The sequence below is a fragment of the Triticum urartu genome, chromosome 7A (genome assembly GCF_056163025.1).
Source record: "Triticum urartu cultivar PI428250 chromosome 7A, HENAU_Tu73, whole genome shotgun sequence".
NCBI lineage: Eukaryota > Viridiplantae > Streptophyta > Magnoliopsida > Poales > Poaceae > Triticum > Triticum urartu.
The window spans coordinates 118,809,962-118,824,199 of NC_141879.1; the positions used below are offsets into that span (position 1 = coordinate 118,809,962).

At 47.6% G+C, this 14,238-nt stretch overlaps 1 protein-coding gene and 1 pseudogene across 1 annotated transcript; one reads left to right on the forward strand and one right to left on the reverse strand.

Moving 5' to 3' along the window:
* Positions 1-4,187: 4,187 nt before the first annotated feature.
* On the reverse strand, positions 4,188-5,258 carry LOC125518472 (BTB/POZ and MATH domain-containing protein 1 pseudogene; annotated as a pseudogene).
* Positions 5,259-8,736: 3,478 nt separating this feature from the next.
* Positions 8,737-10,661, forward strand: LOC147958426 (exocyst complex component EXO70B2-like). Its single transcript, XM_087536922.1, has one exon. It carries the CDS (start codon positions 9,052-9,054, stop codon positions 10,504-10,506), a length of 1,455 nt encoding a protein of 484 aa, XP_087393048.1. The 5' UTR covers positions 8,737-9,051; the 3' UTR covers positions 10,507-10,661.
* Positions 10,662-14,238: the final 3,577 nt, after the last annotated feature.

Here is a 14,238-nt window from a genome sequence, read left to right on the forward strand (position 1 = left end):
CGTGCCTTCTCTAGTAGCTGACGTCGGAGGTGATGGGATGGGCCAATGGAGCAGAGGCAGCGACGAGTAGGGATGGGGCGGCGGCTGCGCTAACCCTAGCCGCCGGGAGGACAAAACGAGGGAGAGCGAATGAGGAGGGAGTACTTTTTTTATTTCAGCATGATAAAATCGATCGATGTGGCATGAGCAAGCGAGCGCCCTACAGTTCGCTCTTGGAGAGTGCGGCGACTGTGGCGGAGGGCTCGGTGAGTGGCGGCGGTGGCTGATGAGGAAGAGGGAGAGGAATCGGGGACGAAGGCAGCAAACGGGGAACGAGGGCTGGGCTATTTGTCTCACGTGAGCTAGCTCCCTGCGTTTCCACCTTACCTTAGCCGGTTAAAAAAACGGCACATTAAATCGGGACAGGTGGAACGCGCAAGGAGGCGCTATTTACACGGCTGTTAATGGGTTTGATGGTGTTCTGGCAGATTACATTGATGACAATTTGGCGATGGTAGAGAGCACTTCTATCTTTTATGTCAAACAATTTGCAAATACTATGGTAGAAGTATTTGGTCCAGAGTACTTGAGATCACCCAATGCTCAGGACACTCAGAGGCTTTTGGAGATGAACAAAACCCATGGGTTTCCATGTATGCTTGGGTCTATCGATTGCATGCACTAGAAGTGGAAAAATTGTCCTACAACATTTTACATCATATATTAGAGATGCTCTTGCCTCTTAGTGGATGTGTGCTTGACGCTGGCATGACAGTCACTTCCGATGCTTGGGGTACTTCTGCTGTCGGTGGCGGCTGCTGATGTGGGGGCTTGATGCATGGATCCGGTTGCATCCTCTTTGGTGGTTAGCGGTATATGTTGGTGTCGTTAGTCGATACGTGGGTGTGGGGGTCTGTCGATGGTCGCAGCATGACGGGGTGGTCAGCGGTGGTGGTTGTGGCACGGGGTTGCGATGGAGTTGTGGACATAATCTGAGCTTGTGTGTTGCGAATGTGGTTGGCCCGTGTTGGCGGCGCGGTGGAGGTGGTGGCAGTAGTGTCGGTGTCCTGTTGGCGAGGATACTCTCCTTGGTGTTCTGACACTTGCAGTGTAGTGGAGCGGCGGCGGATGGTGTCTTTCTCTCTGTTCTAGTTCGAGTGCTCTATCATTGCCACTTCGGTCATGCTTCGGCTTGTTTGGAGTGTGTTGGTGGTCGAGCCTCCTCTCAAGAGGCTTGTCGAGGTGGAAGGTCTATGGGCTCTGGGCGCATGCTTTGGCCGACAGGGGTCTGTGGCGGCGACGTGGTGTCGTCCATGGGAGTCTCTTTCCTTCTTGAAGGCATCGTTGAAGAGTTCATCCTGACACTAGATCACTATTGGTTGTAGCGGGTTTAGCGATTACTGGCGCGGTCGGATCCCCTCCTATGGGGTTCGATGGGGTGGTGGAGTGTGAGATCTAGGTGATAGCTTTGTCCCAAGGAGGGTCAGTACCAGTGACATTGGCGCCTACGGGTGCCATTTACTTCTTGGAGGTGTTGTCGAAAAGCTTCTTCTCCTTACCTTGGGTGTTTTTGGCCCTCGGCGTTGGCTTCTGCTTGGTGGTGGTGTCTAGTTTCGTTAGGGGTTGCTTGTGTTATCATAGTTGTCCCTTATCAACCGCGTGTTGTGTAGTTTTCGGCCTAGTTTTCCATATAAACAGTGCCAACTCTCTTTTTCTTAATGAAATCGCAAGAAGACCCTCCCCTAGGAAGAGTTTCCATAAATAAAGATAAAAAAGGAATCTTGCCAGACTACCACCCTAGGTCGTTATGGGAGATATGTTTCATGTAATTACAGGATCACCTAATCGTGTCATGTCCTTCAAAGATATCTGCCAAACTACTACCCTAGGTCTACCTTTATAAGGGCAAGTTGGAGTCTTGCCGGCGGAACAAGGTCATGCGGGAGCACATACTCATATAAAAAACACCATTGTAGCTCTCTATGATTAGCAAAAATAGGTAAGGACGTAGAGTTATTGCCTTCTAGGCTTCCTCTTTGCCTCAAGTGGTTAAACTTGCCCATCTGGGGCCTGGACCTAGGTAAAATCACTGTGCCATCATCATCATTGATGAGGCCCCTTCGAGCTCCACCCTTCTCTTTAAAAGCTTACATGACTACTTCCATATTGTAAGATTGGCAGGGCATTATTCGTCGTCATTCTCCCCTCTCACCATTCCTGGAAACCCTACGTCTCGACTCGACCCACAACCCTGCAGAAACGCCTGGATCAAGTCAATTGGAGCCGGCTCACGTCCATGACAGAGGCCTAGACTATTTCGCAAAAAACAACCCGACTTACTTTAAAACAGAGATCTCGCTTCCGCTGACACCATCAACGGCGACCCCCTGCCTATCCATTGCCTATGCTAGAAACACTCCAATAGACAGTAGCCTTTGTAACCCCTGACCTCAAGGGAGCAGCTCGGTCCATCATGAAAGGCCACCGCCACGTTGGAACACATGCAGCGTCCTGGGTGACGCATGCTTGATCAGCAACGACGATAATCCTACACCCCGTAGGCGCAGTGGCGTGCACCGAAGCCCCATTGCTTAGCGCGGCAACAAGGTCTCCCACTCTGTTAGATTCAGCGCCACACCACTAAAACTTCTCAATAGTAGGCATCGCTCCACTAGGCCTCCTCCCGCCCGTGCTGCACCCCCTCCATCCCATAATATAAGACGTTTTTACAAGTTAACCAACTGGCAAAAACGTCTTATATTATGGGATGAAGGGAGTATGTATCATGGTTCATCTTCAAAATCAGAGTCGTGGGTGCAAGCTATGCGAAAAGGGGAAGTGAGAGCAAGCCCCGCCAACACTTGCCGAGAGCTCCCATCCGTCAGCCACAACACTCACACTAATTGTGGTTAAACTCTTAGAGGAGCAATGATACTCAATATACATTTATTTTCCCCAAAAGTAAGGTTCTGCGCTGAACCAATCTCCTTTTTCTGTAGCAATTTATTAATGGGGCCAATTGACTTTCCATTGTACTGGCTACTGTTTTATTTGATAACTATCAGATCTAAGATGTACTTGGAGTGTCTTTTCTTCAAAAAAAAGGGACCTCCTTTACATGGCAGGCAGTAGCACAAGACATTGCATATTCGGGATGGCACCAAATATGCCTGCATAGGGAATGAAACATGCAAATAACGATGAATAACGTAGGATGCAAGATAGAAAACCTGAACAATTGACATATAACTTTATTAAGCTATTATAGTCTTGACTTAGTGCAATAAAGCCGAATCTATTGTATCCTAGAGTAATGTTTGATTGAAACCGACTAACCCACTAGTCTAGAAATTGAGCAAATCACCAAAAAAAGACTGATGAGGCTAACGACATAAATTGTCTGTGAACTAGGACATGCCAAAAATAAACATATTGCCCTGGTGGATATTGTTTTCTGACAAAGAATTTATTCCTCAAACTTTATCTCTGTTTGCATTAGAAGTCCGTTCATTGGCTTCCCCAAACATGAATTGCACAAAATCAAAATTTCAATGTGAGGATATTCATGGCATCCGAGACTCCAAGAACTATGTTTTTCATTGTAATGAAACATCAATTTTCAAGAAAACATATGGCAATATCAACATGATTTTACCATAGCAACACCCCAAAGATGAATTGCACAAAATCAAAATTTCAATGTGAGGATATTCATGGCATCCGAGACTCCAAGAACTATGTTTTTCATTGTAATGAAACATCAATTTTCAAGAAAACATATGACAATATCAACATGATTTTACCATAGCGACATTGTTATGTTCGAGAGTGTTTTTATCATGGTGGTGAGACCATAATAGCTATACTTGTTAATGTAAAAGATCCAGGTATCATATTCAACGAAGTTTAGACACAACAAATGGATTTTCCATAGAACAGTATCTTTAATACAATTAGGGAGAAGAGAAATTGGTATACAGCTGGATAAATCATATATTCAGGTTGTCAACGGATTCAAATAGCCGGTCACAAACAGGAAAATAGGTCTAACTAATAAATATATTGAACTTTTGATGAGCTAACTCAAGAAGAATATAGCATTGTAAGTTTGTAACTCACATAGCTTCATAAATAATTAGCTAGGCTCTCTAAGATTCATGTAATTGTTTCCCACAAAAAAAAGATTCATGTAACAGCAAGTAGTCCATCTATGTTGTGCGAAGCTTACTAGACCTCTCCAATACATCCACCAAGAGATAAGGGCAATTTCTTTTGAGATCTCCATAACCAGGGCTTGCCACCACAGCATCCATATCCTGTGAAGTGGACACAAATTCAATGCAAGCATCCTTAAGCCCGTCGCAGTGATGTTGATCAGCCAAGCCCAACGTGGTTGCCATGGTCTGCACGTTAATATCCTCGCAAAGGAGGCTTTGACATAATAGCTTTAGCCTCTCCATGGCATATCGATTCGCGGCCACGAGCAAGTGCCGAGCCATTTCAATATGACCTTCCCAATCAAGATCATCAAAAACAGCTGGCAATGCATCATTATAGATGAAATAGAGCAGTGCCTTGAAGACATTAGACCGCATCTCTTCGATGGTTACGAGTTGTGCCCTCGTCTCCCTCATCGGCCCATAGAGCTCCGCTTCAAACACAGGCGACCGCATGGCGAGGATGATCTTGTGTGCCATGAAAGTCTCTCCTGCAACACTGAATGTGACATCTGCCTTCTCCTTTGCTTCTAACAGCCTGCCGAGATGCGATATGATGTCCGAAGGCGGCACCTCGATTCTAGGGGGTGGTTTTATTTCAGAGACCCGAGGTTCTTTGATGACTGTGATGGCGCAGTTGATCTTGAGGCCGTCGTCGTGAAGGTACACCAATGCTTCTAACTCGCCCCTTTTTATGAAATGAGTGCCGATGGGTGGAGCAAACCTGCTCCCCATGTTTTGGCAAAACACTCTCGGCTCTGTCTTGTGCACGGAACACAGCAACCCTTCGCCGTCGACCAGCCTGAGGTCGCAGGATGTGTGCACTCTGGCGTCCTTGCTCAACAGCTCCAGGTAAATTGCCATGTGATCTTCGTTGTGTTGCCCATCACCATCAGGATAGAAGCGGATTTCCCACTCATGGCCCTCGACGGAAAAGGAGCCGGACCGGATGACCTTGCCGATGCCCATGCCCTTGTGATGGCTGTACCCGCAGATCTCGAACATGTAACTGTCCTCCACTTTCACCGGTGTGCACCTCGACACCGTTTTCGTGGCCGGCATTATGCAGGGTGTGGACGGACGAGAAGGATCGCCGCCGACGGAAGAACCGCCACCGCCAGCCACAGCGGCGGTTAGGAGTTTTGAACTGCGTGCCCTAACTCAGCGCATACGCACGATTCAGATGGTGAAGAAATTTGAACGCATTGGCAAGTGCATATGTGAAAAATGGACGGGAAAAGAAGAATGGAAAACTAGATGGTGGAAGAAACCCAACCTTGAGATGATCGGAGAAGTAGGCGGCGGCGAAGAAGACCAGAGGAAATCTTAAGGTGAGGAGACGCAGACCTCGTGGGACGTGGGTCTTTTGGAAAAAGAATTCTATGAGACCGGGTCTCACGCGAGACCCATCCTAATTGATGACACGTGGCATTCACAAATCTCACGTGTCATCCATCAGAACGGGTCTCATCTGCAAACCGTGAGATCTGGTCTCATATAATTTTTTTGCGGTCTTGTTGCTTCGTATCGAACTGTTCTCACACGGTAGTTATCGGACTGTGCTGCACTAATTACGTGCTTCCCCCATAACTGCTCCCCTTGAAGCACGTTTGACATCCCATAAAAAACTCTCAAATCTTTCTTCCTCGATTCCATGTATGCTACTGGTTCAAACAAACAAGGAAATGTTTTTGACCTGAAAATGGCGTACTCCTAATTGTTTTTGACCATTCATTTTGGATTAGGTTCTTTACATTATTGGAAGCAGTTCTCCGCGTTGCTGTTGGATTTTTACTGAATTTTTGCTACCTTTATTACATGCGCTTGTGTGTAAGGATTGTAAGAAGCTTCGAAAGTACTCCCTCCGTTCGTGTATTTGTTTTTTGACAAAATTCTAAAATGTAAGATGTATTTCTTCTAATTTTTCATAATTTCCTTGTTAGTCTTTTAAAAAAAGAAAAGTATCTATGTCTTGATTGTCTGTATCTCCCAATGTAGCAAAAGAAGGAAAGTATCTCTCTATCGATTGCATGCATCTCTTATTTTTCTGGGCTAATTGATTTACTTGCCACTAATCAATAAATTTGCCAAGGGTAATTTTTTCCTAATTTGTTAATAATTATGTGTCTTGGTCACCGTATCGAAAATAATACACCTTACATAAAGGAACGGAGTGAGTATCTACCATACTGCTAGCATCACTTACAGATGGTTTGAAAAATCGATACATGGAGTAGTAATGATTTATTTAATTATTGTGAAAAAGGACCAGATCTATTATCAAGATTCATAAAAAGTACAAAGCATTCTAAACATAATAAATATTACATCGAGAACTCCGCACCGTCAAACAACCACTACTACCACCAGAACGAGTTCCTGACGCGTCATTGTCACTGCTTCCCTACCGAAGCGGGCTTGACCTTCTCGATGACATCTAGGAAGTCTTCGTGCAGGTGCCCCTAAGGACCAGCACCCCAGAGCCGTAGTCGTCACCATTAAACCCTTGAATCGGTCTGAAGAAGCTGGCACAAAATCTCGCCGGCACACACGCACGGCGAGAAACCCTTACCTCGCCGTCCCAAGGAGAGGGCAGGAATATACGCCGGAGCTCCGTTGACTCCGTTCTAACGGACGGACTCGAGGAAGATCATAGCCCGGAAGACCAACACGAAGATAGACGCCTGCGTACGCCAGAACGCTGCCCTGCGGGAAAAAAACCTAAGGAAAGGTGGATCCATAGACTCGTCGACGAAACTTGGAGGGGATGAGAGCCCTATCCATTACAGATGAGAGAGAGAAAGAGAAACCCTAACGAACGGTCCTAGCAGGCCAGATTGTTGTAGGCTTGACCAGCGTTTTGAGATATTATGTTGATACAAAAAGTCCCCAACCGCTCACAAGCTCAAATGAGCTCCCCATGAACGGTAAAAATGGAAGAAAATTTGGAAAAAAAAATCTTGAATTCTTTTTGTGGCAAACTTTAACAAATGTTTTGAGAGCTTGCAACTTTTCAGTTTGAAATGACATTCGTGAAAGTCACGACAAAAGAATCAACACTCCAAAATGCTTTTGAAAATGGCATTTTTGGAGCATCGTTTTTTTGCTTTCGCGCGACTTCCATGAATGTGATTTCATTATGAAATTTTGCAAGCACTATGAACATTTGTCAATGTTCCACACACAAAAAAATCAGATTTTTAAGAAAAAAATATTTTTATTGATGTTATTGTTCATCCGAGCTCATTTGAGCTCAAGAATAGCCGTGTCCCGTTGATACGGCATAGCAAGCAGTCTCTGCTCCTTTACGCATGCCGAAAAGGAGGAGCAGCTATGGTTCAATTTAGGGCGTGTTCTGAACCTCTCTAGCTTCTCAAAACTCCACAAATCCAGCTCCTTGAGCTAACTTCTCACTTCACCTGGCTATTCAGATGCGTTCGGCCTGCTTGGCAGCTTCTCCCAGCCATTCCGATGTGTGCTGGCGGGTTGTTGCGGGGAACAGGAGCCACGCGAGCTGTGCGAATCGTTTTTCACGACTTGGCGATGGCATCCTCGCTGTAAATACGCTGGACTCCTCGCTTCTCCGGTTCGTGAAGCTGGCAAAAGGCTGCTTCAATATTTTGCACTAGAGGCCCGCAGCGCTTCGCGAAGCCCACTCCGTGGAGCTCAGACGTTCGGTCTAACTTCGCTCGCGGAGTTGAAAAAGCCTGGAGCGGGAGGAGTTCAGAACACACCCTTAGTGCCTGTTCGGCAACTCTCTGGCTCTACAGCTCCGCTCCTGAAGCGGCCGGAGGGGAGCGGCCTGCCGTGTATTTTCTCGGAGTTGCAAAAGTGATGCTCCGTCGGCTCTCGTATTCTACGGAGTTGGACAATTCCCGAACAGAGTCTTAGTCATTACGTTCGCAAAAGAGAGGATGGAGTGGAAGAGATGGCCGGTGATTCATCAAAGTTTAAATTATAGTAATATATTACCCGCATTTCTCCGTCAATTTTTAGACCTGGACATGACGCCTGTCAAATCCCGAAGAGGCCAAAGACTTTCAGGTCAATGCTTCACCTGGCAATTAGGTGCCACCTCAGCACACGTAACGAATCAAAGTCCTTCGCGAAAAGAGAACTAAAACCAAAATTGGTGTCCAAAAGTTCACTATGAATTTCGGAATGAAGCATCCATGACCGTGTGTGGCATGCATTATTGCGTTATGTACGATGCATGTATGACGTAGACACGCATTGATATGCAAACCAAGCAACACTGCAAACCCGGGTGACTGCATCAGAAACAACGTGATACTGCCACACGAACCTCACATAGCTTTAAACTAACAAATCCTCCAGCTTTCTTTCTCCTCTCCTGTGATTCCTCCTCTTATAAAGTTGACTTACCTAAATTGTAAAGTCAATCAACATAGGTAAACGTTTGCAGCCGGCAAAGCGGCCCAAACTTGGGCTGGTCCCTTCGCTAGCCACGCGCGCACTGCAGGGTACACGCATCAGACCAGCTCATCGCCCATCGCTCTTCTCTTCTCTTATCTCTTCAGGACGAACCAGATCCATTCGTTCTTCCTCGCCACGAACACCATCTCTTCCGCACACAAGCTGCACACATCGCTCATTCCTCGGTCTGCCATCACCTCGGCTGATCCGGGGGTTCAGAGATGTCCACATCAGCAGGCCGGGAGAACCTCTCCAGCCCGGTCCCAGACCGTTCCGGCACGCGTGCGTTCTTGTCGACGCTAGCCACAATTTTTCCCCAGCGCTACTCTCACTACTTCTGCTACGCTTGGACTTCCCCTCCAAAAAAGGAAAATGCTACGCTAGGATTCCATTGACTGACCTGACCACAGCAGCCGCCATGCATGGGCACCACGAGATCAGCTCCAGCAGCGGAGGCAGCAGCCCGACCTCCCTCTCCGACCCCTCCATCGACAGCGACGACGGCTCCGCCACCACCGACGAGTACTGCCCCGACGACCCGCGCGAGTTCCGGCGCCACGTCTCTTTTTTCTCCCCGTCTGTGCTCGCCGAGGTCGACCCCAGCAGCTTCCGTCCGATCTCCTCGTCCTCCTCCTGCGTCCTGGCCGACGTCGACAAGCACCTGCAGCGCATGGTCCTCCTCCTCCCAGCCTTCTCCGCCGCCGCCACCGCTCCGCGTGCCGACGCGCTGCGTCAATGGCTTGCCGGCTTTGACGTCGGCTGGGTGCTGGACATGGACGACCGCCGAAGCCTCCCGCGGCGGGAGGTCGGGAGGAGGGTCAGGGCGTGGGCGCAGGCGCTCGGCACCATGGAACGCGTTTTCCGCCACCGGCACCGGAAGGTCCGCAACCCGGTCAACGACGCAGCGGCGGGGGAGCTGGCGGCGCTGGGGCAGCTCGCGGCCGAAAGCGCCGGCGCGATGCTGAGGCTGGCTGGTTCCGTCGTCGCGCTTGGGAGCTCCCCGTCGAAGCTGCTGGCGGCGCTCGACGTGCACTCCCCGGTCTCGGTGGCCTACCCCGGCCTCGCCAGGATGTTCTCGTGGCCCCCCTACCACCCCGTCACGGCCGCGTCCGACGCCGCGCTGGCCGGCCTGGTGGACGCGTCCCGGCGCTGCGTGCGCGACCTCAGGGCGTTCATACGCGCGCCCCAGTACCCGTGGCGGATGCCGCAGGGCGGCGAGGTGCACCCGTGCGTCGGCTTCTGGATGGGCTACTTCCGCTGCATGCTGCGCAACCGCGTGTCCCTCTACTTCGTCCTCGCCGCCGGCAACGGCGACGCCGACACCGACTCGCCGCCAACGACGCCGCTCGCGCCCCACGAGAGCGGCCTGGTGACGGAGCTGATCTCGTGCCTAGAGGCCGTGCTGGAGGAGCAGTCCGCCGCGCTCGCGTTCCCAGGGCTGAGGCATATCTTCATGCTGAACAACACGAGCGCCATCCTGCGCCGCGCCGTGCGCTCCGACCTCAGCATGCTCCTGCCGCCCAGCTGGGTGCTCGTCCGCGAGGAGCGCATGGAGGGTTACATCAAAGCTTACCTGCAGGTTTCCTGGGGGACCGTCGTGTCGCGCCTTGACGGGAAGCCAGGAGCCCTGAACGCCCTCCGGCGACGGAACCCGCTGAGCGCATTTTACCTGGCGTTGGAGAACGCGTGCAGCATGCAGAGAGGCTGGAAGGTGCCCAGCCCAGCGCTGCGGGCCGCCCTCCGGAGTACCGTGTCGGGGAATGTCGTGCCGGCATACCGTCGGTACCTCGACGACCACCCGGAGGTTGAGGTGCCGGCAGGGCGCACCGCGGAGGAGCTGGAGAATCAGTTGTCGGAGCTGTTCGAAGGCTAGTAGACTGAAAGCTTCGCACTGCATGTTGTATCTGAAATTCTGAGCCAGAGACCAGCTTGTGCTGGCGCCTATCCACTTGCAGCTGGATTCAGAAACTCTCAATGTACTACGTAGAAGCATTCAGTTTTGCAGCAAAGATAGATGGTTAAACACTACCAATACACAAACACCTGAATCCCCAAAACCGCTGCAACACCCATCGTATGCTGACATTTAAGAGAGAGAGAAACAGATTCAGTACCAACAAATGGCAGAAGTCTTTCTATTGACAAACAACTGAATACAGAGCGATCAATGCTGAAAACAGAACCTGCAGGTTTGCATTGTTGACTAGAAAGTGAAAAGAAGGCATTTACATGGCTTCCCTTCCATGCTGGTGAACTACAGATCTTTGAACAACCTCACCTTCTAAGTTTATCAACAGGGTTTCCTGACAAGTTCACAAAAAATGGCAGAAGTCTTTCTATTGACAAACAACTGAATACAGAGCGATCAATGCTGAAAACAGAACCTGCAGGTTTGCATTGTTGACTAGAAAGTGAAAAGAAGGCGTTTACATGGCTTCCCTTCCATGCTGGTGAACTACAGATCTTTGAACAACCTCACCTTCTAAGTTTATCAACGGGGTTTCCTGACAAGTTCACAAAAAAAAGCTACATGCAAATCCTAGTGTTTCAATCTGATATACAGGAAAGAAAAGAAAAAAGGAGCAACTTTCAGCCTAAACTCACCATCTCTAGAGGGCTGACGCTATGCAAGAAGAAACCATCTAAATCTGTTTGATCTCCAGGGATGGGGTTTTGAATATATGACATTGAATTGTCATGATGGAAGTGTCCACAAGAACCACCTGTGCTTACATATGCATTCTGTATACGAAGCAGCCAAGGATAAGCAATCACTGATGTGAAGTTTTCATCGACAAAGAGAATAGAAAAATTACAGCTTCTTCCAAAAATCACTGATGTGAAGAAGAAGAAGAAGACTAGCAAGAAGAAGACTAGCAAGAAGAAGAACAAGAAGAAAAAGAAGGAAAAAGAAGAAGAAGAAGAAGAAGAAGAAGAAGAAGAAGAAGAAGAATTTTTCTTCTCTTTCTTTTTCTTCTCTCCTCCTCTTTATCTTCTTCTTCTAACTAAGGTAGGTAAAAATGCCAATTTTTAGCTAAGTTAGGTAAAAATGCTGAGTGTAGGTCATTTTAGAGCTAAGCTAGGTAAATAGGTTATTTTGGAGCTTAGTAAGGTTATTATGTCATTTTCGAGGAAAATAAGCTAAGGGCCTGTTCTGAAACTCTCCCAACTCCCTCAACTCCACTGATTCAGCTTCTGAAGCCAGCTTCTCACTTCACCTAGCAATTGCAAACCGTTCGGAAGTGTTGTTAGCTTCTCGCAACATTGCAGCCCAGCTAGGAGGGTTGTGGCCTGATAGGCATAGACTGGGCCGGCTAGATGCAGCCCAATTAGGAAGGGGTACCTGTTCGAGCGAGAGATTCACGTAACGATTCGCTCGGTTATGTTTCTTTTCGAGGGGGAGCGAAGTGGTATACTTGGTGGTGGCAGCTCGCTATAATTTCAGCGAACTCCATGCTTCATGATTTGGTGGAGCTGGGCCTGCCTTGCTTCTCATTTTTGCACTATGGGATCGCTCAGCTTCTCGGGCTAAATCCGTTCGGGACGAATTCATCTGAGAAGTTTTTGAAGCGTGGAGCCGGAGGACATCAAAACAGGCCCTAAGTCTATGTCATTTTGGAGTAACCAAGATTATCATGCCATTTTTTACCTAATTATGCTAAGTATGTCATAAATGAACTGAAGAAGCTAAGTATAGGTCATTTTTATCTAACCTAGGTAGTTATGCCATTTTTGAGCTAACTAAGCATATTTATTCATTTTGGAGGACAAAATGGCAAGTGATGGTCATTTTAGAGCTATCCTAGTTAAAATCGGTCATTTTGGAGGTAGGTAAGGTTATTTTGTCATTTTGGAGGAAAATAAGCTAAGTCTATGTCATTTTGGAGCTAAACCAAGATTATCATGCCATTTTTCCTAAGTATGCTAAGTATGTCATAAATGAACTAAAGAAGCTAAGTATAGGTCATTTTTTTAGCTAACCTAGGTAGTTACACCATTTTTGAGCTAACTAAGCATATTTATTCATTTTGGAGGAAAAAATGGTAAGTGTAGGTCATTTTAGAGCTATCCTAGTTAAAATCGGTCATTTTGGAGCTAGGTAAGGTTATTTTGTCATTTTGGAGGAAAATAAACTAATTATATGACAGTTTGGAGCTAAACCAAGGTTATTATGCCATTTCTTTACCTAAGTAAGCTAATTATGTCATAAATGAACTAGGTAAGCTTAGTATGGATCATTATTGAGCTATCTTAGGTAGTTATGCCATTTTTAGCTAACTAAATATATTAAGTCATTTAGGAGGGGAAAATGCTAAGTATAGGCCATTTATAGCTATCCTAGGTAAAGTATGTCAGTTTGGAGCTAAGTAAGGTTATTATGTCATTTTCGAGGGAAATAAGCTAAGTATATGTCATTTTGGAGCTAAACCAAGGTTATTATGCCATTTTTACCTAAGTGAGCTAATTATGTCATAAATGAACTAGCTAAGCTAAGTATAGATCATTATTGAGCTATCCTAGGTAGTTATGCCACTTTTTAGCTAACTAAGCATATCAAGTCATTTTGGAGGAAAAATGCTAAGTATAGGTCATTTTATAGCTATCCTAGGTAAAATATGTCAGTTTGGAGCTAAGTAAGGTTATTATGTCATTTTCAAGGAAAATAAGCTAAGTATAGGTCATTTTGGAGCTAAGTAGGTCATTTCTTAAGCTAAGTATGCATTTGTTAAGCAAAACACTTGGGAAAACTTACCATCATCACGGAGGTGAAGGACCGGTCGGGTTTGCTCCAGTACCAGACGAAGAAGGACCGGTCGAGGTTGTGCCAGTGCCAGACGGAGAAGGATCGGTCCATGCTTGTCGGGAGGCATGCTGCACCAAAGATCATTTGCAATGTCTCGTTACCATGATGCAACTGAAATGTGAATATTAGTAACTAATGACCATTCAAATGAAACTCGCCTTCGACGCTATACCAATCTAGGGCATCGGCGGAGGGGTCTGGCCGTTGTTCTGGCACACGGTCTACACATTTTGTTTTCACGAGTCAGTCATATTAGTTACTAATGAAACGAACATTACGTGCATGATTTGGCTAATATGCAGGAGAAACTTACCACTAGGAGCTCGTATAGGGCCCGGTGAGACACGTCGTTCCAGTTCCTCTCCGCCTCCAACAAACTAGCCGTCCTCTCCTCCAAGTCCCTCTCCCTCTCCGCCGCCTGCTTGTTTGTCTCTGCCAGAAGCTCCTGGGCCCTAGCCTCAATGGCGAGCTCCATTGGCCGTGGACGAGGCCTTATCTCAGGATCGGAGCTCGTCTGGTGCTTCTTGATCTCCGGGAGAGTTCTAGGACAATGTATGAGTCCATCCCCAATGGCTACCGAGCCATGGTACCTCCCGCCACCAGATAGCATTACGATCTCTGGATCAAAAGGACTCTGGCTCGGGTTGAAGTCCTCTCCTTTCCTCGTCTTCCCAACGTCTCTGTACCTCATGAGCTTGTTGTGGGAGGAGATGTTGGTGAAGCTCTCTGGATGATCGAGGTCATCCTCAGAGAATGCATTGGCCTTCTTGTACGGGACAGTATGGGCCATGGCATAGAGGT